The sequence below is a fragment of the Mobula birostris genome, chromosome 2 (genome assembly GCF_030028105.1).
Source record: "Mobula birostris isolate sMobBir1 chromosome 2, sMobBir1.hap1, whole genome shotgun sequence".
Taxonomy (NCBI): domain Eukaryota; kingdom Metazoa; phylum Chordata; class Chondrichthyes; order Myliobatiformes; family Myliobatidae; genus Mobula; species Mobula birostris.
The window spans coordinates 215,276,317-215,302,814 of NC_092371.1; the positions used below are offsets into that span (position 1 = coordinate 215,276,317).

General features: G+C 43.2%; 1 protein-coding gene across 1 annotated transcript in view; it reads right to left on the reverse strand.

The window, feature by feature from the left end:
- Positions 1-26,498, reverse strand: part of LOC140210135 (tyrosine-protein kinase fyna) — a 48,371-nt gene that overhangs the window by 3,535 nt on the left and 18,338 nt on the right. Inside the window, exons 3-7 of the mRNA XM_072279015.1 lie at positions 24,767-24,900; positions 20,931-21,093; positions 13,147-13,160; positions 3,727-3,874; positions 1,177-1,232 (exon numbers count right to left, since the gene is read on the reverse strand). Of these exons, the coding sequence (XP_072135116.1) occupies positions 1,177-1,232; positions 3,727-3,874; positions 13,147-13,160; positions 20,931-21,093; positions 24,767-24,900 (515 nt within the window). The remainder of the gene's footprint in view (positions 1-1,176; positions 1,233-3,726; positions 3,875-13,146; positions 13,161-20,930; positions 21,094-24,766; positions 24,901-26,498) is intronic.

Sequence of the window (26,498 nt, forward strand, 5' to 3'; positions counted from 1 at the left end):
GTGTACAAAATATTATTTAGAAGGATACTATAAGACATAGGAGCAGAATTAGGCCATTTGGCCCATCGAGTCTGCTCTGCCAATTTATCTTGGCTGATCCATTTTTTCCCTCTCAGGCCAATCTCCTGCCTTCTCCCTATATCCCTTCATGCCCTGACTGATCAAGAATCTATCAATCTCTACCTTAAATATACATATAGACTTGGCCTCCACAGCTGCCCGTGGCAAAGAATTCCACAGATTCATCACTCTCTGGCTAAAGAAATTCCTCTCCATCTCCACTCTAAAAGGACACTCCTTTATCTGAGGCTTGGGTCCTCTGGTCTTTGACTCTGTCACCACAGGAAACATCCTCTCCACATCCACTCATGAAGTCCCCCCTCATTCTCCTGCATTCTACTGAACACAGGACCAGAGCCAACCAAAGGTCTTTATATGACGAGCTGTTTAAATCTGGAATCGTTTTTGTGAATGTCCTTTGAATCCTCTCCAGTTTCAGCATATCCTTTCTCAGATAAGGGGCTCAAAACTGTTCACAATACTCTAAGTGAGGCCTCACCAGTGCTTTATAAAGTCTCAGCATTACATCCTTGCTTTTTATATTCTATGAGGAGTGATTGATAAGTTTGTGGCCTAAGGTAGAAGGAGTCAATTTTAGAAAACCTAGCACATTTATTTTTCAACTTAGTCCCCTCCTACATTTACACACTTAGTCCAGTGGTTGTGGAGCATACGGATCCCTTCTTTGTAGAAGTGGTCCACAGCAGAGGTGATTGATAGGTTTGTGGCCTAAGGTAGAAGGAGATGAGTTATTAACTTCAAACTTTCTGTAATATCACTCAAAGAGTTGTACTGCATGTGGTGTAACAAGAGCAGCTTGGACCTCCAGGTGGTCCACAGCAAGGGTGATTGATTAGTTCGTGGCCTAAGGTAAAAGGAGATGAGTTATACAGCTCTTGTTACAGGCACATGCAGTTCAACTCTGAGGTGCCTCTCCACCTAACTTCGTAACATTTGCAAATTTTGCAACAAAGCCATCAATTGCATCATCCAAATCATTAACATATAATGTAAAAAGAACTCCCTTCCTCCTTTCTCCAACACATCTGTATACAGATGTTATTTTTCCTCATAGCCTCTTTATTTTATTCTGAGCGAGGAGGTAAATCTTCAGACCTGAATGGCAAAGCCATTGAGCAAAGAAAATTCCAGATTCCTTGTTTCTGAATGAGCTGTAAAATGAATCAGGAGATTTCGTATTAGAAACAGGTTTAAATTGTCTGGACTTGCAAGTATCTCATAAAGCAAGTGATTACTGGGTACTGGTGCTCCATCACACTTTAGCTTGCCACTTTCCTCTGCCACTAGACCTGTATACCCATACTGTATGTCCAAGGCTGCAGATAGTTTGCAGCTGGCTTGTTTATTCTTGCTGTTTCATACGCTGCCCACAACAGGTGTAACAGATCATAAACACAAGATAATCTGCAGATGCTGGGGTCAAAGCAACACTCACAATATGCTGGAGGAACTCAGCAGGTCGGGCAGCATCCGTGGAAAAGATCAGTCGACGTTTCGGGCCGGAACCTTTAGGGCCCAAAACGTCGACCGATCTTTTCTACGGATGCTGCCCGACCTGCTGAGTTCCTCCAGCGTGTTGTGAGGTGTAACAGATGTTCCTTGATGGTGTCTGTAAAAATACCTTGCCTGAACATCTTGGAATGATTGATAACCAATCTCTCTTTGCACTGCGATGCCCTCAGATCCTTCTTACAGAACAATCAAACTATCACAGAGGCTGGGTTTTACTTCTCTTCCTAATGTCTCTGCCTAACCTTGCTATGACACAGTAGAGCCAAATGGATATCAAGGCAACCTCCCCAAAGCCTGCCTAGGGATGAGAACTTGGGAATCCGAAGGGAACAGTATCTCCAATCAAACTCCGTCCATGAACACTGCCCCTGAACTGAGGAGCACTTCCACCAAACACATCACTTCGTCTCCAAATGTCAGACTAAAAACTCGTGCTTCAGTTGTGCTTAAATCACACCAGTGAACTGAAACCAGGTCCCCCTTTTTCCTCTCTTGTACACCTCCATCAAGTTGCCTCTTATCTTCAGTTGATTCAAAGAGAAAAGCTGAAGCTCATGCATTCTTTCCTCGTAAGACACGTTCTCTAATCTGGATCATCCCTCCCAACTATCATCAGCATAATGTCTCAAATCAGGAATAGCATGGAGACAGAGCGGTACGACACAAATACAGGCTCTTCATGCTGGCTACAGTGCTGTCCCATCTAGTACCAATTTCCTGCATTCAGCCCATATCCATCTAAGTACTGTGCCCACTACTCTGGGGAAATACTATTACCATCAACCTTATAATTGATGTTCTTCATAATTTAAAGTATTTCTATAAGGATGCCCCTAACTCTCCTGCAATCCAAGAAATAAAAACTTAGCCCTGGTCTATGTCTCTCATGCCCTCTAGTCCTAGTAATATTCTTGTAAATTTCTTCTGCACTTTTTCCAGTTTAACCACATCTTGCCTATAACAGGATGATCACAGCAGCCCACTGTGCTCTGAGTGTCAATGACTTGTAGAGCTGCTAACTCAATGCCTTGAGTGATGAAGACCAGCACACTAAAATGCCTTTCTCATCAACCCGTCTGCCTGTTATGCAGATTTCAGCCAAGTATGTATTTGTACTCCTGGATGTCTCTGTTCCACTTCATTCTCTAATACCCTACCATTCACTATGTCCTACGCTGGTCTGACTTTACAAAATGCATCACCTCATACTTACCTGTATTGAAATCCATTTGCCACTCCATGGTCCATTTCTCCAACTGATAAGACCCCTGCAATTTATAATAACCTTCTTCAATTTCTACACCTCCTAATTTTGTGCCATCTTTGTTGCATCCATAGGATTTCAAAAAACGAGGGTTCCAACAACACCCACTGTGGCACACAACTAGTCACTGGTCTCTACTCCGAGAAGCAACCTCAATTACCACCCTCTGCTTCCTACCTCAGAGCCGATTTTGAATCCACCGAACCAGCTCTCCCTGGATTCCACTGATCCTAACCTTCTAGGCCAGTCTGCCATGGGGGATCTTATCACAAGCCATGCTAATGTCCGAGCAGGCAACGTTCACTACTCCTATGCTCATCTTCCCTTTTGGTTACCTCTTCAAAAAAAAAAAAACACTTAGAGATTCCATGCTGGCTCCTCCTAATCAGACTTTGTCCATTCAGATAGTGGTGGATCCTATCCTTCAATACTCCCTCCAGTAATTTCACCACAACAGATGTCAGACTGACAAGCCTGTAGTTCCCTGGCTTGTCTTTGCTACCCTTCTTAAATAAAGGAACAATACCACCTTCCAGTCTTCAGGAACATTACCAGTGGCTCATGATGAAGCAACTAGCCCCACAAGGGCACTGCTTTTGGTAGCTTAAATGTAGAAAATTAAAGTATAATCATGATGCATGCTAACTTGACCTGAGCTGAAAGTACAAATTGCTAAACTTCGGGGTTACGGACACAGATTTCCGTTCTGTAAAATCCATTTTAACACTTTCACAGCATTTTTTTTTCTGTAAATCATGTTTTATCCAGCTCATACAGTGATTAGGATTAGTGATAACTGTGGATTGGCCCATCAATTGTCATGGCTACATATAAAGGAAAGAAAGGATAAAAGACAGTAATTTACTTACACTTGAGGTAATTGTGGAGATTTCCTTTTGTCATTAACTCTGTCACTATACAAAATGGTTCCCTTTCTGTGCACACAGCTAAAAGTTTGATCAACCTTTCATGCCGTAATTGCTTCATGATCTCAACTTCTTCCAAGAGTTTCTTCAACTGTACACCCACTGCCAGAACGAAAGAGAATAATGAGCCATTTGTTCTTCTTATTATGATCTATTTTGTACTTAATAACCTTTTTTTTTGTAAAATGACATGTTGGATGTCAGGCAACAAATTTCTTCCCCAAATTCACCTGTACATCAAAATCTGCACCTCACAGTGAAAATTACAGATCCCGCTCAGCCCTGTTTCCCAGTCCAGTCAGCTCCTACTTCAGTGCTGAATGGTCAAAGTAAAAACTCCACCCTGGTGTGGTCATAGATTGCAGGGAGCAAGGGCTCAGCTAGAAGCTTTACAACAGAGGTACTGCACAGGTAACAATGGGCCTTGCTCCTGATAGGGTTGAGTCGGGATGGGTATCACGCCAGCTGGTAGTACACTACCAGAGCAGCTTTAGATATTCTCTGCACCCTAATTCTGTTTCTACCTTCTGCATCCTTCCCCATAAAATGGGGCAAAATCATAAATAGGCATGGGTCTCACTGACTCAGGCTATTTATCACATTCCAATTGACGTGTGGTCGCCAGGATATGAAAGTAACTTTTTTATCAGTATGGTCATAACCCATTAGTACTAATTTTGTCAGCTACTTTCTTACCAGAGAACTGTACTGCAGCACGTTCGGATAGCTTTGAACATGGAGTAAAGAGACTGAGAACATTAACTTACTTCAAATCTGCCTACTTCTGAGCTGCAAAGATAATTCATTAGAACAGAGCAAACAGATAAAACCTCATGCCAAGTAAGTTAGAAGAAAAGTTGTTGCATTTACACTGGACAACAAATTGATTTGAAAGTGTTGCTTCCTCAGAATTTTTTTTTGTTTACGATGGACCACTTGAATCTGAACACCAACATGATTTCAGACTACTTGTGTCATGTAGGAATTTGGAGAAACAAGAAATCAACTTTTATTGAATACAATGTGTTTAATTACATAATGGTGCTGGCACTTAGTAATAGATCAACTAAGCTAGAAGGAGTAAGGTGAAGCAGCAACAATAGAGACGATATTTTGAGACCAAGTGGGTTTACTTGTAGATCTTCTCTGGAAGACCATTGTTAAATGATGCTTTCTTTTGTTTTTGGCTGCTGTCCCCTCATATCTTGCTCATATATAAAACCATGTTTAACCATATAACAATTACAGCACAGAAACAGGCCATCTCGGCCCTTCTAGTCCATGCCGAACTCTTACTCTCACCTAGTCCCACTGACCTGCACTCAGCCCATTACCCTCCATTCCTTTCCTGTCCATATAGCTATCCAATTTAACTTTAAATGACAACATCGAACCTGCCTCAACCACTTCTGCTGGAAGCTCGTTCCACACAGCTACCACTCTCTGAGTAAAGAAGGTCCCCCTCAAACGCAAAGATATGTGTTTTTACCTAGTGGTTTTGTTGGTCTCATGCGACTCATATGGTTAAAGGGCATAATTTAGGGTGGCAATAGACCATAAGATATAGGAGCAGCATTAAGCCATTTGGCCCATCGAGTCTGCTCCGCTATTTCATCATGCCTGATCCAATTTTCCTCTCAGCCCCAATCTCGTGCCTTCTTCCTGTATTCATTCATGCCCTGACCAAACAAGAATCTATTAACCTCTGCCTTAAATAGACTTGGTCTCCACAGCTGCCTGTGGCAAAGAATTCCACAGATTTACCACTCTCTGGCTAAAGAAATTCCTCCTCATCTCCGTTTTAAAAGGATGCTTTCTATTCTGAAGCTGTGTCCTCTGGTTTAGACTCTTAACACAGCGAAGGTCCTCTCCACATCCACTCTATCAATGTCTTTCACCATTTGATAGGTTTCAATGAGATCACCCCTCATTCTTCAGAATTATAGTGAATACAGGCCATGAGCCATCAAGTGCTCTTTATATGATGAGCCATTCAATCCTGGAATCATTTTCATGAACTTCCTTTGAACTCTCTCCAGTTTCAGCACATCCTTTCTATGATAAGGGACTCAAACTGCTGACAATACTCCACTTGAGGCCTCAACAGTGTGTTACGAAGTCTAAACATTACATCCTTGCTTTATATTCTAGTCCTCTTAAAATGAATGCTAACATTGCATTTGCCTTCCTCACCAAAGGCTCAACCTGCGAATTAGCTTTTAGGGAATCCTGCACAAGGACTCCCAAGACCCACACAACAGTTTTTTGTGGTTTCTCTCCACTTAGAAAATAGTCAACCCTTTCATTTCTTCTACCAAAGTGCACGACCAAACACTTCCCAACACTGTATTCCATCTGCCATTTCTTTGTCATTCTCCTAATCTGTCTAAGTCATTCTGTAGCCACTCTACTTCCTCAAAAATATCTGCCTCTCCACTTACCTTCATATCATTTGCAAACTTTGCAACAAAGCCATCAATTCCATCATCCAAATCACTGTTATATCACATAAAAAGAATCAGTCCCAACACAGACCCCTGTGGAACACCACTAGTCACCGACAGCCAACCAGAAAATTCTCCCTTTATTACCGCTCTTTGCCTCCTGAAATCAGCCACTGCTTTATCCATGCTAGAATCTTTCCTGTAATACCATGGGGTCATAGCTTGTTAAGCAGCCTCATTTGTGGCAGCTTCTCAGAGGCCTTCTGAAAACCCAAGTACACAACATCAACCAATTCTCCTTTGTCTGTCCTGCTTGTTATTTCTTCAAAGTATTCCAACAGATTTGTCAGGCAAATTTTTCCCTTGAGGAAACCATGCCAGCTATATCCTATTTTATCATCTGGCTTCAAGTACCCTGAGACCTCGTCCTTTACAATCAACTCCAACATCTTCCAGGCACCGAGGTCAGACCAACTGGCCTGTAATTTCCTTTCTTCTGCCTCTCTGCCTTCTTGAAGAGTAGAGCAACATCTGTAAGTTTCCAGTCATCCAGAACCATTCCAGAATCTAGTGACTCTTGAAAGATTAATTCTAATGTCGCCACAATCTGTTCAGCAACCTCTTTCAGAACCCTGAGGTGTACACCATCTGGTCCAGGTGACTTACCTACCTTCAGACCAACCATGATCTCTGACAGCAGGAATGTCCACCATACTGCTAATATCTTCCACAATGAAGACTGATACAAAATTCAGTCCGTCCGCCATTTCCTTGTCTCCCATTACCAACTCCAAGCATTGCTTCCCAACGGCGTCACTCTTGCCTCACTTTTACAACTTATGTATCTGAAGAAACTTTTGGTATTCTCTTTAATATTATTGGCTAGCTTACTTTTATGTTCCATCTTTGCCTCCTTATGACTTTTTCAGTTGCCTTCTGTTGGTTTTTTAAAGCTTCCCAATCCTCTACTTCTCACTAATTTTTCCTCTAATAGATTCCCTCTCTTTGGCTTTTATGTTGTCCTTGACTTCTCTTGTTAGCCATGGTTGTGTCATCTTTCCTTTAAAATACTTCTTCTTCTTTGGGATATCCTGTGCCTTCTGAATTGCTTCCAGAAGTTCCAGCCATTGCCGCTCGGCTGTCATCCCTACCAATGTTCTTGTTCAGTCAATTCCGGCCAACTCCTGTCCCATGCCTCTGTAATATTGATACATCCGACTTTAGCTTCTCTTTCTCAAATTTCAGGTTGAATTCGATCACATAAGACTATAAGGTATAGGAGCAGAATTAGGCCATTCAGCCCATCGAGTCTGCTCTGCCATTCCATCATGGCTGATCCTAGATCCCACTCAACCCCATACAATTATGCCTTCTCACCATATCCTTTGATGCCCTGACCGATCAGGAAATGATCAAATTCCGCCTTAAGTATACTCATGGACTTGTCCTCCACCGCAGTCTGCGGCAGAGCATTCCACAGTTTCACTACTCTCTGGCTAAAAAAATTCCTCCTTAATTCTGAACTAAAGGTCACCTCTCAATTTTGAGGTTGTGCCCTCTAGTTCTGAATACCGCCACTAGTGAAAAGATCCTCTCCACATCCACCCTATCCAGTCCTTTCAACATTCGGTAAGTTTCAATGAGATCCCCAAGCATTCTTCTAAATTCCATCAAACATAGGCCTAAAACTGCCAAATGCTCCTCACATGTTAACCCTTTCATTCCTGGAAACATCCTCATGAACCTCCTCTGAACTCTCTCCAATGACACCACATCTTTTCTGTGATATGGGGCCCAAAACTGTTGACGATACTCCAAGTACAGCCTGACAAGTCTCTTATAAAGGCTCAGCATTATAGAAACATAGAAACATAGAAAATAGGTGCAGGAGTAGGCCATTCGGCCCTTCGAGCCTGCACCGCCATTTATTATGATCATGGCTGATCATCCAACTCAGAACCCCGCCCCAGCCTTCCCTCCATACCCCCTGATCCCCGTAGCCATAAGGGCCATATCTAACTCCCTCTTAAATATAGCCAATGAACTGGCCTCAACTGTTTCCTGTGGCAGAGAATTCCACAGATTCACCACTCTCTGTGTGAAGAAGTTTTTCCTAACCTCGGTCCTAAAAGGCTTCCCTTTTATCCTCAAACTGTGACCCCTTGTTCTGGACTTCCCCAACATTGGGAACAATCTTCCTGCATCTAGCCTGTCCAATCCCTTTAGGATTTTATACGTTTCAATCAGATCCCCCCTCAATCTTCTAAATTCCAACGAGTACAAGCCCAGTTCATCCAGTCTTTCTTCATATGAAAGTCCTGCCATCCCAGGAATCAATCTGGTGAACCTTCTTTGTACTCCCTCTATGGCAAGGATGTCTTTCCTCAGATTAGGGGACCAAAACTGCACACAATACTCCGGGTGTGGTCTCACCAAGGCCTTGTACAACTGCAGTAGTACCTCCCTGCTCCTGTACTCAAATCCTCTCGCTATAAATGCCAGCATACCATTCACCTTTTTCACCGCCTGCTGTACCTGCATGCCCACTTTCAATGACTGGTGTATAATGACACCCAGGTCTCGTTGCACCTCCCCTTTTCCTAATCGGCCACCATTCAGATAATAATCTGTTTTCCTATTTTTGCCACCAAAGTGGATAACTTCACATTTATCCACATTAAATTGCATCTGCCATGAATTTGCCCACTCACCCAACCTATCCAAGTCACTCTGCATCCTCTCAGCATCCTCCTCACAGCTAACACTGCCACCCAGCTTCACGTCATCCACAAACTTGGAGATGCTGCATTTAATTCCCTCATCCAAGTCATTAATATATATTGTAAACAACTGGGGTCCCAGCACTGAGTCTTGCGGTACCCCACTAGTCACCGCCTGCCATTCTGAAAAGGTCTCGTTTATTCCCACTCTTTGCTTCCTGTCTGCTAACCAATTCTCCATCCACATCAATACCTTACCCCCAATACCGTGTGCTTTAAGTTTGCACACTAATCTCCTGTGTGGGACCTTGTCAAAAGCCTTTTGAAAATCCAAATATACCACATCCACTGGTTCTCCCCTATCCACTCTACTAGTTACATCCTCAAAAAATTCTATGAGATTCGTCAGACATGATTTTCCTTTCACAAATCCATGCTGACTTTGTCCGATGATTTCACCGCTTTCCAAATGTGCTGTTATCACATCTTTGATTACTGACTCCAGCAGTTTCCCCACCACCGACGTCAGGCTAACCGGTCTATAATTCCCCGGTTTCTCTCTCCCTCCTTTTTTAAAAAGTGGAGTTACATTAGCCACCCTCCAATCCTCAGGAACTAGTCCAGAATCTAACGAGTTTTGAAAAATTATCACTAATGCATCCACTATTTCTTGGGCTACTTCCTTAAGCACTCTAGGATGCAGACCATCTGGCCCTGGGGATTTATCTGCCTTCAATCCCTTCAATTTACCTAACACCACTTCCCTACTAACATGTATTTCGCTTAGTTCCTCCATCTCACTGGACCCTCTGTCCCCTACTATTTCTGGAAGATTATTTATGTCCTCCTTAGTGAAGACAGAACCAAAGTAATTATTCAATTGGTCTGACATGTCCTTGCTCCCCATAATCAATTCACCTGTTTCTGTCTGTAGGGGACCTACATTTGTCTTTACCAGTCTTTTCCTTTTTACATATCTATAAAAGCTTTTACAGTCAGCTTTTATCTCTTTGCTTTTATATTCTAGTTCCCTTGAAATAAATACCAGCATTTCATTTTCCTTCTTTACCATAGACTCAACCTGTAAACTATCCTTCCGGGAGTCTGGCATGAGGATTCCTAAGTCCCTCTGCACCACTGATGTTCGAACCTTCTCGTCATTTAGATAATAATTTGCATTATTGTTTCTTTTACCAAAATGCATTATCAAACTTTTCCCAATATTGTATACCATCTGCCACTTTTTTTGCCAATTCTTCCAACTCGTCTAAGTCTGCTGCAATTGCATTGCATCCTTAGCATTATCTACCCTTCTAGCTATCTACTTATCATCCGCAAAGTCTGCCACAAAGCCATCAGTTCTATTATCCAAATCATTGACACACAATGTGAAAACTCATGGTCCCAATACTGACCCCTGAGGAACACCGCTAGTCACTGGCAGCCAACCAGAAAAGGCCCTTTTAATTCACACTTGCTTCTCCTGCCTGTCAGCCACTTCTCTATCAGTGCCAGTATATTTTCTGTAACGCCATAGGATTTTATCTTGTTAAGCAGACTCATGAGTGGCATCTTATCAGGCGCCTTCGGAAAATCCAAGTAAATGACATCCAATACCTCTCCTTTGTCCACCTGCTTGTTACTTTCTCAAAGAACTCAAATATTTGTCAGGCAAGATTTCCCTTGACAGAAGCCATGCTGACTTTGACTTATTTTATCATTAGTCTCCAAGTACCCCGAAACCTCATCCTTAATAATAGACTCCAACTCTTTCCCAACCACTGAGATTAGGCTAACTGGTTAGGCCAACCACTGAGGCTAGGCTAATTTCATTTTTTTTTTTTTGGCGTGTGCATGCGTGTGTGTGCGATGTTGGCAGGGCGATGTCTTTTTCATGCCTTCGAACCTGGGAACCTTCGTTCTGGAGTCCGGCGCTGATGTCATTGCGCCACCAGCCGGCCCACTAATTGCATTTCCTTTGCCTTCCTCCCTCCTTAAAGAGTGGAGTGACATTTGCGATCTTCCAGTCCTTCTGGATGATGCCAGACGTAAGTGATTCTTGGAAGATCATGACCAATGCATCCGTTATCTCTTTAGTAACCACTCTCAGGACTCTGGGATGTCGTTCAGCTGGTCCAGGTGACTTATCCACCTTAAGACGTTTGAGCTTGCCTTGCACTTTTTCCTTTGTAATTCAAATGTCACTCACTCCTGCTCCCTGACACTCATGGACCTCTGGTACACTGCTAGTGCTTTTCACAGTGAAGACAAATGCAAAGTACCCATTAAGTTCATCTGCCATTTCTTTGTCCCTCATTACTACCTTACCAGCATCATTTATCAGTGGTCCAATATCAACTCTCACCTGCCTTTTATTCTTTATATAACTGAAAAAACTTTTAGTAACCTGCTTTATATTATTGGCTAGTTTGCCCTCATATTTTATCTTTTTCCTTTATAGCTTTTTTAGTTGCCTTTTGTTGGATTTTAAAAGCTTCCCAATCATCCAACTTCCCACTCACTTTTGCTACCTTATATGTCCTTTCCTTGGCTTTATGCAGTCCTTTCCTTTCTTTGTCAGCCATGGTTCTAGCCCTGCCATTTGGGAACATCTTCCTCTGTGGGACACATCTATTCTGCGCCTTGTGAACTATTCCCAGAAGCCTCAGCCATCTCTGCTCAGCTGTCATTCTCGGCAGTATCATCCTCCAATCCACCTGGGCAAGCTCCTCTCTTGTTCTTCTGTATTTGCCTTTATTCCATTGCAGTACTAACACATTTGAGTTATGCTTCTCCCTCTCAACTTGCAGAATGAATCCAATCATACTATGATCACTGCCTCCTAAGGGTTCCTTTACATTAACTCTGGGTTATTACACAACACCCAATCTAAGATCGCCTTTCCCTGAGTAAGCTCAAGCACAATCTGCTCTAAACAGCCATCCCTTAGGCATTCAACAAATTCCCTCTCTTGTGATCCAACACCAACCTGATATTCTCAATCCCCTTGCATATTGAGGTCCTCCATTACAATTGTGTCATTACCCTATCAAAACATGCCTTTCCCAGATCCCTTTGCAATCTCAAGCCCACATCTTGGCTACTATTTGGAGGCCTATACGTGACTTCCATAATGTTTTTTTAACCCTTGCAGTTTCTTAGCTCCACCCACAAAGATTCAACATTCTCCCCTTCCTAAAGAGCCTTACCAAGATCTCCTATCACAGAGCCACACCACCTCCTATGCCTTCCTGCCTGTCCTTTCAGTACAAAATATATCCTTTGATGTTAAGCTACCAACTATAGCCTTCTTTCAGCCACGACTCAGTGATGTTCACAAGGTCATACTGACAAATCTCTAATCACAATTTATGATCACTTTGATGAAGCTTCGAAGAGCTAAACCCTCAAGATCGCCACTCTGACTCTGTCCACTCAAATGACGACTGGCCCTGCTTTCCTTTAATTTGCTCTTGCTAATCAATCCCAAATGCCGATTGGTCGCTGGTCAAATCTCTATTTCACTCTAGCGACCCACTGTTGCCTTTTCTACTCAGGCAGTGGACTTGAGTGAAATCCCCTTCTCTCAAAACTTCCGATGTCTGGATTAGTCACTGCTCAAAGCTCTATTTCACTCTAGCGATCCACTGCTGCCTTTTCTACTCAGGCAGTGGACCTGATTAAAATCCTCTCCTCTCAAAACTTCCAGTGTTCTGATCCTTCAACACACTTTGAGAAAATAAACAGTACTACAAGCATTTGAAAGTCAAAACCTTTTAACCTGAAGAACAGATGATGGGAGGAAAAAATATACCATAATCTGGCAACTCACCAACATCCAAGCATTTGTGGATTCTTTAACGCTGTCAATACCATCTCTGGTTCTAAACAGCTAGAAGCCAAGACTAGAGAAGGACAGAGAAACAGTAAGTGCTTATATTTGACCTACTCTTATTGACCTTCCCACAGCATTCTATCTGAGATGCAAAAAGGCTTCTATAGCAGACAAATTCCCTGCTGATGATGATAAGACTGATGGTTGGTTACAGATTCAATTCTATTGTAAACCGAGATAAAGCCAAGCTGAGTCATTGTTCTGGCCCTCCTCAGTCTTCTGCCTTATAGCATGGCACCTTGCCTTCAACGGGCTTCCAACTTAAAGAGGAGTTAATCTGCAGGATAAGCAGGAAGCTCTCAACTTCTGTCAGATCTACTTCAGAGCCAAAATCACCACAGCGTCAGCCACTGAACTGCAGTAGGCAGATTGTGCTTGCCTGAAAGGAGTTCAGGAGTGAGTGATGTCACAGTAACAACCTCGTATTGAGTGTCAGGATTGTGGAATTAAGAGGGGGGTGCTTGGTAGAACACACACCAGTCCTGATCCAGGGGTCAGCAGTGGAATAGGTAAGAAGCTTCAAGTTCCTGGTTGTATACATCTCTGAACATCTATCATAGGTCTAACATATTGATGCAATTACAAAGATTGCACACTATATTTCAGTAGGAATTTAGGAGATTTGGTATCTCACCAAAGACTCTAGCAAATTTCTACAGATGTTCCATGGAGAGTATTACGACTGGCTGCATCACCATCTGTCTCTGCAAACTGTTATCAGCATAGGTAAACATAAGAATATAAGAAATAGGAGCAGGAGTAGGCCATCTGGCCCGTCGAGCCTGCTCTGCCATTTGATAAGTTCATGGCTGATCTGACTATGGACTCTTTTCCACTTATTTGTCTTTTCCCCTAACCCTTAATTCCCTTACTATTCAAAAATCGATCCAACCTTGTCTTAAAAATATTTACTGAGGTAGTTTCCACTGCTTCATTGGGCAGAGAATTCCACAGATTCACCACTCTCTGGGAAAAGCAGTTCCTCCTCATCTCCATCCTAAATTTACTGCCCTGAATCTTGAGACTATGTCCCCTAGTTCTAGTCTCACTGACCAGTGGAAACAACTTTCCAGCCTCTATTTTATCTACCCCTTTCATAATTTTATATGTTTCTATAAGATCTCCTTTCATCCTTCTGAATTCCAATGAATACAGTCCCAGGCGAATTAATCTCTCCTCATAGTCTAATCCCCTCATCTCTGGAATCAACCTGGTGAACCTCCTCTGCACTGCCTCCAAAGCCAGTATATCCTCCCTCAAGTAAGGAGACCAGAACTGCACGCAGTACTCCACGTGCAGCCTCACCAGTACCCTGTACTGTTGCAGCATAACCTCCCTGCTCTTTAATTCAATCCCTCTATCAATGAAGGCATTGGCCTTCTTGATAGGCTGCTGCACCTGCAAACCAACCTTTTGTGATTCATGCACAAGCACTCCCAAGCCCCTCTGCACAGCAGCATGCTGCAATTTTTTACCATTTAAATAATAATCTGCCCTTTCATTTTTCCTTCCAAAGTGGATGACCTCACATTTACCAACATTGTATTCCATCTGCCAGACCCGTGCCCGCTCACTTAACCTATCTATATCTCTCTGCAGACTCTCCATATCTTCTGCACAATTTGCTTTTCCACTCAATTTAGTATCATCAGCAAACTTAGATATACTACACTTGGTCCCCTCTTCCAGATCAAGATAAACCAAGTCTGCATCCTCTCTCAGACCAACATCTCTGGTTATATTCAATCCACTCTGCTGGGTGAGTACATGCCAGATACCAGAGCCCTAAGGTAAACACAGGAGGTTCTGCAGACACTGGAATCTTGAGCAATGCACATAACATGCTCGAGAAACTCAATGAATCAGGAAGCGTTTATGGAAGGGAATAAACAATCAACATTTTGGGCCAATATACTTCATCAGGATCATCAGGAGCAAGTGTCTCAGTCTACAATGTCGACTGTTTATTCCCCTCTATAGATGCTGCTTGAGTTGCTGAGATCCTCCAGCATTTTGTGTGTATTGCCATGAAATAAACTCTCTCCTCTGCCCTCACAACAATTGCCAATAGGACAGAGAAACACTTCCGTCTCAAGATCTCATTGAACTAATGAAGTATCGCCCTGCACTCATGGCAGGTCTCACCGTCTCGGATTGCAAGACCCTGCAGCAGATAGTGAGGTCAGCTGAAGGGATCATCGCGGTCTCTTTTCCCGCCATTACAGACATTTACACCACATGCTGCATCCGCAAAGCTAACAGCATTATGAAGGGCCCTACGCACCCCTCACACAAACTCGTCTCCCTCCTGCCATCTGGCAAAAGGTACCGAAGCATTCGGGCTCTCACAACCAGACTGTGTAACAATTTCTTCCCCCAAGCCATCAGACTCCTCAATACTCAGAGTCTAGTTTGACACCAACCTACACACACACACACACACACACTCAACTGAACAACACTCCACTCCCTTTGCAATTTTTGCTCATTTCTTTCTCAATTCCTGTAAAATATTGTTTACATTGCTAACATTTACATCATAGAAACATAGAAAATAGGTGGAGTAGGCCATTCGGCCCTTCAAGCCTGAACCACCATTCAGTATGATCATGGCTGATCATCCAACTCAGAACCCTGTACCTGCCTTCTCTCCATACCCCCTGATCCCTTTAGCCACAAGGGCCATATCTAACTCCCCCTTAAATATAGCCAATGAACTGGCCTCAACTGTTTCCTGTGGCAGAGAATTCCACAGATTCACCACTCTCTGTGTGAAGAAGTTATTCCTAATCTCGGTGCTAAAAGGCTTCCCCTTTATCCTCAAACTGTGAACCCTCGTTCTGGACTTCCCCAACATCGGGAACAATCTTCCTGCATATAGCTTGTCCAATCCCTTTAGGATTTTATACGTTTCAATAAGATCCCCCCTCAATCTTCTAAATTCCAACGAGTATAAGCCTAGCCGATCTAGTCTTTCATCCTGTGAAAGTCCTGCCATCCCAGGAATCAATCTGGTGAACCTTCTTTGTACTCCCTCTATGGCAAGAATGTCTTTCCTCACATTAGGGGACCAAAACTGCACACAATACTCCAGGTGTGGTCTCACCAAGGCCTTGTACAACCGCAGTAGTACCTCCCTGCTCCTGTACTCGAATCCTCTTGCTATGAATGCCAGCATACCATTTGCCTTTTTCACCACCTGCTGTACCTGCATGCCCACTTTCAATGACTGGTGTACAATGACACCCAGGTCTCGTTGCACCTCCCCTTTTCCTAATCAGCCACCATTCAGATAATAATCTGTTTTTCTGTTCTTGCCACTAAAGTGGATAACCTCACATTTATCCACATTAAGTTGTATCTGCCATGAATTTGCCCACTCACCTAACCTATCCAAGTCACCCTGCATCCTCTTAGCATCCTCCTCACAGCTAACACTGCTGCCCAGCTTCGTGTCATCCGCAAACTTGGAGATGCTGCATTTAATTCCCTCGTCTAAGTCATTAATATATATTGTAAACAACTGGGGTCCCAGCACTGAGCCTTGCGGTACCCACTAGTCACTGCCTGCCATTCTGAAAAGGTCCCGTTTATTTCCACTCTTTGCTTCCTGTCTGCCAACCAATTCTCTAACCACATCAATACCTTACCCCCAATACCGTGTGCTTTACATTTGCACACTAATCTCCTGTGTGGGACCTTGTCAAAAGCCTTTTGAAAATCCAAATATACCACATCCACTGGTTCTCCCCTATCCACTCTGCTAGTTACATCCTCAAAAAATTCTATGAGGTTCGTCAAGCATGATTTTCCTTTCACAAATCCATGCTGACTTTGTCCGATGATTTCAACGCTTTCCAAATGTGCTGTTATCACATCTTTGATAACTGGCTCTAGCATTTTCCCCACCCTTGATGTTAGGCTAACTGGTCTATAATTCCCCGGTTTCTCTCTCCCTCCTTTTTTAAAAAGCAGGGTTACATTAGCCACCCTCCAATCCTCAGGAACTAGTCCAGAATCTAAAGAGTTTTGAAAAATTATCACTAATGCATCCACTATTTCTTGGGCTACTTCCTTAAGCACTCTGGGATGCAGATCATCTGGCCCTGGGGATTTATCTGCCTTCAATCCCTTCAATTTACCTAACACCACTTCCCTACTAACATGTATTTCCCTCAGTTCCTCCATCTCACTGGACCTTCTGTCCCCTACTATTTCCGGAAGATTATTTATGTCCTCCTTAGTGAAGGCAGAGCCAAAGTAGTTATTCAATTGGTCTGCCATGTCCTTGTTCCCCATAATCAATTCACCTGTTTCTGTCTGTAAGGGACCTGCATTTGACTTAACCAATCTTTTTCTTTTCACATGTCTATAAAAGCTTTTACAATCAGTTTTTATGTTCCCTGCCAGTTTTCTCTCATAATCTCTTTTCCCTTTCCTAATTAAGCCCTTTGTCCTCCTCTGCTGGACTCTGAATTTCTCCCAGTCCTCATGTGAGCCGCTTTTTCTGGCTAATTTGTATGCACCTTCTTTGGAATTGATACTATCTCTACTTTCCCTTGTCAGCCAAGGGTGCACTACCTTCCCTGATTTATTCTTTTGCCAAACTGGGATGAACAATTGTTGTAGTTCATCCATGCGATCTTTAAATGCTTGCCATTGCATATCCACCATCAACCCTTTAAGTATCATTTGCCAGTCTATCTTAGCTAATTCACGTCTCATACCTTCAAAGTTACCCTTTTTTAAGTTCAGAACCTTTGTTTCTGAATTAACTATGTCATTCTCCATCTTAATGAAGAATTCCACCATATTATGGTCACTCTTACCCAAGGGGCCTCTCACGATAAGATTGCTAACTAACCCTTCCTCCTTGCTCGATACCCAATCTAGAGTGGGCTGCTCTCTAGTTGGTTCCTCGACATGTTGGTTCAAAAAACCATCCTGCATACATTCCAAGAAATCCTCTTCTTCAGCACCCTTACCAATTTGGTTCACCCAATCTATATGTAGGTTGAAGTCACCCATTATAACTGCTGTTCCTTTATTGCATGCATTTCTAATTTCCTGTTTAATGCCATCCCCAACCTCACTACTACTGTTAGGTGGCCTGTATGCAACTCCCACCAGCATTTTCTGCCCCTTAGTGTTATGCAGCTCTACGCATATCGATCCCACATCCTCCCAGCTAATGTCCTTCCTTTCTATTGCATTAGTCTCTTCTCTAACCAGCAATGCTACCCCACCTCCTTTTCTTTCATGTCTATCCCTCCTGAATATTGAATATCCCTGAATGTTGAGCTCCCATCCTTGGTCACCCTGGAGCCATGTCTCTGTGATCCCAACTATATCATATTCATTAATAACAATCTTCACTTTTAATTCATCTACCTTATTACGAATGCTCCTTACAATGACACACAAAGCCTTCAGGCTTGCTTTTACAACACTTTTGGCCCTTATACAATTATGTTGAAAAGTGGCCCTTTTTGATTTTTGCCCTGGATTTGCCGGGCTGCCACTTTTACTTTTCACCTTACTACTTTTTGCTTCTACCCTCATTTTACACCCCTCTGTCTCTCTGCCCTTGCTCCCATCCCCCTGTTGTGAAACATTGTAATTTGTCATTATATTGTAATTTGTCCTATACTGTGCCTATTGTCTTGTTTATTAATTATTGTACCGTCTTGCACTGTTTTGTGCACTTTATGTAGTCCCATGTAGGTCTGAAGTCTAATGTAGTTTTGTGTTGTTTCATATAGTCTAGTGCAGTTTTGTGTTGTTTTACGTAGTTCAGTGTAGTTTTCTGTTGTTTCATGTAGCACCATGGTCCTGGAGGAACACTGTTTTGTTTTTACCGTGAACTGTACCAGCAGTTATGGTTGAAATGACAATAAAAGCGAATTGACTTGACTTGACCTGTGATTGCCAGGAATGGAGAGGGGTTTTTATTGTGTGAGATCTCTATGCAGGAGCATGTGGGGGTTATTCACTAGCTGCAGAAGGAATAGACTAATTCACCAAGTAATTCACTTGTGCGTCACCCCAGTCCACTTGTTGACACCACATTGCCTCTTTTAATACATGGATCTGAAATAACTGAACTGGAGTGCAGGAAAGTCACCATCAACCCACAAGCTGCAGCTGGCCAGTCTGCTGGGGGTTTAGCACCATCTACTGGATAATATGAAAATACATTTTATAGAGCAAACAACAGGAATTCTGCAGATGCTGGAAATTCAAGCAACACACATCAAAGTTGCTGGTGAATGCAGCAGGCCAGGCAGCATCTTTAGGAAGAGGTACAGTCGACATTTCAGGCCGAGACCCTTCATTAGACCAGCAACTTTGATGTGTGTTGCTTACATTTCATAGGTCTGTTTTGGGTGATGTTCTTATTTTTGTTGTTTCTCATCACATACCCTTTCACAGAGAGATATCTTTACCAAATTACTTTCTTTGAGGAGCTTTAAGCAATTCCTGGTGCATGTGGATATGTATTTTCATTTTGTTCTTCTGTAATGTTAGGGCATCAGCTGTTTTCCCAAGATGGGCTTGTAATGTGGAAGTTGTGGCGAGGCAAGGGTTAAAGACGACGTCCAGGTAAGAATAACCTGAGGTAGTTGTGGTCAAGTGAGACCGCCAGAGACATCTCAGCTTACTACAGATGAGATAGGAGGGTGGGGATAACTGCAGCACTATGTACTCAAGTGAGACCTCTGCAGTGAGACTTTTCTTGAAATATTTCCCTAAAACATAGCATCCCTTTGCACAACAGGAAATTGCTGGAGACAGACGAGATAGGAATAACAGAAGAATGTGGAACACACCCAGCAACTAAGGGACAATTGCTTTACTAACTTCAAAATATTGTCAGTTGTCAGCTTAAAGTTTCGGTAGACTTTTAACACCCACATTGTGAATGCTGATTGATCCTGTGGGTAGGAATTCAAACATGCAATTTACCAGATGGTCACTATCCATAACTGAGAAACTAATTTTGTACAAAAATATCAGTTTTCTGTTCAGACTTCAGAACAGTGTGGGTGACAGGGGCCATGCTGTTCTCCTTGCGCACAAGTAAAATACAAAGAATGTTTGAGTGCTTGTGTTCTGGGCCCAGTTATTTTAGTTATTTTATTATCTGCGATGGCATTCAATTTAAGATTTTCACAAGAACTGAATATAGAACTTATCTTAAAATATTTTTTAAATAATACATATAAATGGAATTGGAATTTGTTTATTGATGTCACATGGACCGAGATAAAGTGAAACTCTTGTTTGTGTGCCATCCAGACAGATTGTTCCATACTAACGTAGTATAAAAGTAAAACAGAACACAGAATACAATGTTACAGTCTCAGAGAAGGTGTAGTGAAAGTAGATAAATAAAGTTCAAAAGTTTGAAGTTCAAAAAAGACATTATCAAAGCATGTATATGTTACCATATATACCATGAGATTCATTTGCCTGCAGACATTTACAGGGAAAAAGAAATGCAATAAAATTTATTAAAAACAAAGACTGACAAGTAACCAATGTGCAAAAGAAGACAAATAGTGCAAATAAAAAAATCATACTGAGAACATGAGATGCAAAGAATCCTTGAAAGTGAGTCTAAAGGTTGTAGAATCAATTCAGAAGTGGTGAATGCAGTTATCAATGCTGCTTTTAAGGAGCCTGATGGTTGTAGGGTAATAACTATTCCTGAACTTGATGGTGTGGGACCTAAGGCTTCAGTACCACCTACCCAATGGTAGTAGAGAGAAGAACGCATAGCCAAGATGGTGGAGGTCTTAGATGATGGATGCTGGTGTCTTGTGGCAGTGCTCCATTTAATGGTGGGGAGTGCTTTTCCTGTGATGGACTGCGCTGTGTCCACTATCTTCTGTAGCCTTTTTCTGGGCATTGGCATTTCCATACCAGGCCCTGATGCAACCAGTTAGGATACTCTCTATTATGCATCTACTGAAGGTTGTCAAAGTGCAAAGACCACAACAAGGTAGAGTGGGAGATTAAGAGTTCTATGAAATCCCTGTTGTGCTCATCCCCATATAACCTTTAAAGTATTGACTTGAGACTGACCTCCATTCAGTTCTTTGATCGCCACCTCAGTGGTGCCATTCCAGGTGCCTTCCCACACCTCTCCGAAGTGACCGCTCCCTATGAGCTTTTTTTTCTGAAGCGAGTCGTGTTGGATTTCCCATTCAGCAATGTGAGCTAGAGTGCAAATGGATGGGCGATCAAGCTGCAGACGAATTTTGAAATACATTAATTTTAATCAGAACAAAAATAGGGGTTTTTGCCACATTTGCTGTCCAGGTACCAATGACACCTCTCTGTAGCATCTACACTAGGACAACTTAGTAACACTTGGCCTAGAGTAGATCAGTAAACTGGTATAGGTTTCAACTTGTCCCACAGGCCCCAAGAATGATGAGGCGTTTGACAGGCAACTGGTTTACTCCCATTGACTGCTTGAGGTCCACCATCTCCCTGACTGTCTGACACACAAGACCTTCCACAGTTCACAATAGAACCCTGATCCTAGATAGTCAACTGACCCCAATTCCTTCCATTTTTGCTAACATCCTCCTCACCCTTCTCCTTGTCTTTTTTTCCATTCCCCATTCTGGCTTCCCTCTTTATCCCTTCTCTTCTATTCTCCTGCCCCTCCTCCTTCTCTTTCTTCCATGGTCCACTGTCCTCTTCTATCAGACTTCTTCAGCCCTTTACTTCTTCCTCCTAACCCCTCCCAGATTCTCACTTTACCCCCTTCCCCACTTCCCCGTCACCTAGTCTCACCTAGTGGAATGGTGCCACAGCAACAAGCTGGCACTCAATGTCAGTAGGACGAAAGAGCTGATTGTGTAAGACGAAGGAACACATGCCAATCCTCATAGAGGGATCAGAAGTGGAGAGAGTGAGCAGCTTCAAGTTTCTGGATGTCACAATCTCTGAGGAGCTAACCTGGTTCCAACATATTGATGTAGTCTTAAAGAAGGCAGGACAGCGGCTATACTTTTTAGGAGTTTGAAGAGATTTGGCATGTCAACAAATACACTCTAGAACTTCTATAGTTGTACCGTGGAGAGCATTCTGACAGGCTGCATCACTATCTGGTATGGAGGGGCTACTGCACAGGACCGAAAGAAGCTGCAGAAGGTTGTAAATCTGGTCAGCTCCATCTTGGGCACTAGCCTACAAAGTACCCAGGACATCTTTAGGGAGCGGTGTCTCAGAAAGGCAGCATCCATTATTAGGGACCCCCAGCACCCAGGGCATGCCCTTTTCTCACTGTGACCATCAGGTTGGAGATACAGAAGCCTGAAGGCACACACTCAGCGATTCAGGAACAGCTTCTTCCCCTCTGCCATCCGATTCCTAAATGGACTTCGAAGCTTTGGATACTACCTCACTTTTTTTAAATATACAGTATTTCTGCTTTTGCACAATTTTTAATAATCTATTCAATATATGTAATTGATTTGCTTGTGTATTTATTATGTTTTATTTTAGTTATTATTTTTTCTCTCTCTGCCAGCTTATGTATTGCATTGAACTGCTGCTGCTAAGTTAACAAATTTCACGTCACATGCTAGTGATAATAAACCTGATTCTGATTCACCTGCTGACTTGTACTCCTTCCCCTCCTGCCACCTTCTTATTTTGACTTCTTTCCCCTTCCTTTCCAGTTCTGCTGAAGTGTCTTGGCCCAAAGTATCAACTGATTATAAATCACTCTAGGTGCTGCCTGACCTGCTGAGTTCCTACAGCATTTTTGCATAAACAACAGGAATTCTGCAGATGCTGGAAATTCAAGCAACACATCAAAGTTGCTGGTGAACGCAGCAGGCCAGGCAGCATCTCTAGGAAGAGGCACAGTCGACGTTTCAGGCCGAGACCCTTTGTCAGGACTAACTGAAGGAAGAGTTAGTAAGAGATTTGAAAGTGGGAGGGGGACGGGGAGTTCCAAAATGATAGGAGAAGACAGGAGGGGGAGGGTTAGAGCCAAGAGCTGGACAGGTGATTGGCAAGGGGGATACGAGAGGATCATGGGACAGGAGGTCTGGGAAGAAAGACAAGGTGGTGGGATCCCAGAGGATGGGCAAGGGACAGAGGGAGAAAAAGGAGAGAGAGGGAGAAAGAATGTGTGTATAAAAATAAATAACAGATGGGGTACGAGGGAGAGGTGGGGCATTAGCGGAAGTTAGAGAAGTCGATGTTCATGCCATCAGGTTGGAGGCTACCCAGACGGAATATAAGGTGTTGTTCCTCCAACCTGAGTGTGGCTTCATCTTTACAGTAGAGGAGGCCGTGGATAGACATGTCAGAATGGGAATGGGATGTGGAATTAAAATGTGTGGCCACGGGGAGATTTTTGTGTGTTGCTCTAGATTTCCAGTATCTGCAGAAGCTCTTGTGTTTATGCCCCCCACCCCCGTAATCATCTGCTCCTACTCCCAGCCTTGCTCATTAACATCTAATTCCAACTTCTGCCCTTATCTTGCTTGGACACGACCATGACTATTACTGGAGAAGAAAAGAAGCAAAGAGTCGAGAGCAGCAGAGGTCACAGAAGGGGAGCAGTGAGAGGGCATGAACTCTTGTCCAAGGAGATATTTAAACTCTTAAACTTTTGGATGTTAATGAGCAAAGTTGTGAGTAGGACCAGATGATTACGGGGGCGGGGGGCATACACAAAATAGTTTCTGCAGCTACTGGAAATCTAGAGCGACATGCAAAAATACTGGTGGAACTCAGCTGGTCAGGCAGCGTCTAGAGAAAGGAATAAACAAAATGGCAGGTCTTCTGACTTTGTGGGTGTTGCTTGGATTTCCAGCATCTGCAGATTTTCTCTTGTTTGTGCTAACTATTACCTGTTCATTTACTGGACCTTAGTCATACTCAAGAAGCAGTCACTAGCCCCAACCTATCCATAACCCCCAACTTGCACCCTCATAGAACATAGAATAGTACAGCACAGTACAGGTCCTTTGGCCCAGAATGTTGTGCCAACCCTCAAAGCCTACCTGCCATATAACCCCCCACCTTAAATTCCTCTAGTGTATCTGCCTCCACCACTGACTCAGGCAGTGCATTCCACACACCAACCACTCTGAGTAAAAAAACCTTCCTCTAATATCCCCCTTGAACTTCCCACCCCTTACCTTAAAGCCATGTCCTCTTGTATTGAGCAGTGGTGCCCTGGGGAAGAGGTGCCGGCTATCCACTCTATCTATTCCTCTTGATATCTTGTGTACCCCTATCATGTCTCCTCTCATCCTCCTTCTCTCCAAAGAGTAAAGCCCTAGCTCCCTTAATCTCTGATCATAATGCATACTCTCTAAAGCAGGCAGCATCCTGGTAAATCTCTTCTGTACCTTTCCAATGCTTCCACATCCTTCCTATAGCGAGGTGACCAGAACTGGACACGGTACTCCAAGTGTGGCCTAACCAGAGTTTTATCGAGCTGCATCATTATCCCGCGACTCTTGAACTCTCTCCCTCGACTTATGAAAGCTAACACCCCATAAGCTTTCTTAAATACCCTATCTATCTGTGAAGCAACTTTCAGGGATCTGTGGACATGTACCCCCAGATCCCTCTGCTCCTCCACACTACCAAGTATCCTGCCATCAAACTTTGATACCCCAGAGCACATTTTCTACACCAAATGTCACCCAGAAATTCTCAGTTGATGAGTATGAGTTTCTATTGCTGAATTATCAAATAATACAGACTGCTATATGAACTGCTAAAAATCCATCTATTTCAAGCCGAACAGAGTTCAGTAAAATATGAATTATGTAGATAAAATATAAAAGAATACTACTAGGCAAATCTGTTAAATTTCTCCTAGAAATTATAAAGAAAATATGTGTTGAATTAAAATGCAACTGAGATTTGACTTTACATACCTTCACACATGGTTCAGTTAACCGTGTGCACAAATAACCTGCCTCTTCTGAGCACTGATTGATTAGCCGGGACAAGTTCTGATAATCTGCCTCTTCATTGATTTTGTAGTGTTTCACTATGTCACCATAACGCACTGCAAAGGAAAGCCAAACTAAGCACAGTGGAGATGTCCAGAGCATTGCAGGATAAATGTTAATTCTAAGTTAAAGTACAGCAGGTTATATTTGCAATTACCGCATATCTAATGCAGATGGCATCAAGGTTGATGGAGTTGTGGGTTGTCTGGAGTGTTGTTGTAGATTGCAATCTGACACTTATGGGATGCAGAGCTGGGCTGAGAAGTGACAGATGGATTTCAACCTGGAAAAATGTGAAGTGATTCATTTTGGGAGATTGAATTTGAAGGCAGAATACCTGGTCAATGGCGAGATTTTTGGCAGTGTGGAAGAACAGAGGGACCTTGGGGTCCACGTCCATAGATCCCGCAAAGTTACTATGCAAGTTGATAGGGTTGTTAAGAAAGCATATAGTGTGTTGGTTTTCATTGGTCAGGAAATTGAGTTTATATCACTCCAGATATTTCTTGTATGTTTCTGTATTTGCATGTGTATCTTGTCCACTGTGAAGGTTTGAACGACTTTAATTGAAATTTTATTTTGTAAGTTCCCATGCCCTGGAGAGGTCCTGGCACTTTTGGAAGGTATCATAGCTGTTTCACAAAGAAAGCGCCATTTTGGAGTTGCATAAAATAAAGCAAGGGGAAACAAGATCAAACCACAGGCATGACTAGAGGCTACATAAAGTGGAATGAGTGTGATCCCATTTCGGGTAGGGGAATAAATTGATAACTAAGGCAGGAGATTTCTCTCTGGTCCCACCACCAGCTCTTGGGTCCTTGGAGACTCCATCTTCCTCTCACCCCACCATCCCTGAACACCCCAAACCACCCTTCGCCTCAAACATCTCCGACCCATTTCCCCCTTCTGATCCTAGATCTTATCCATGCCAGGTCTTCACTAATCCCTCCAACCTTCCCCTCTCTGAGGCAGAATATTCTGTCCTCAGTAAGAGGCCTCACCTTTGTCCTCCTGCGCTCACACCTTAGTGAGTTCCGCACTGAGCTTTTCTTCTGCTGCCTCTGTCTCTGAGCCTACTTCGCTGGCAAGAACTCTCCACCCTGCACCTTCTCCCATCTTCAACCCTCCTCCTCTGCCTGAACACCCCACTCTGGTTGTCTGCCTGCTCAGAATCTTTTCATTGGCAACTGCCGATGAGACATCAACCATCTCAACTTCAACACTCCTCTCTCCAATTCCATCCTCACTCCTTCTGAACGTTCTGCTCTCCACTCCCTCCGCACTGATCCTAACCTCACCATCAAAACCGCAGATAATGGGGGTGGGGAGTGCTGTAGTAGTCTGGCATACTGACCTCTACCTTGCTGAGGGTCAGTGACAACTCTCAGACACCTCCTCTTACTGCTCAAACAGGACCCCACTAGGGAGCACCAGGCCACTGACCCCCTCACCATCACTGACCTTATTAGCTCTGGGGATCTCCCATGCACTGCCACCAAACTCATAGTTCCTGCACCCTGCACCTCCTGTTTCTATCTCCTACACAAGATCCACAAACCTGCTTGTCCAGATAGACCCTTCTTTCAGCTTGCTCCTGCCCCACTGAACTCATATCTGTCTTATCCCCCAGTTCAGTCCCTTCCTACCTACATCC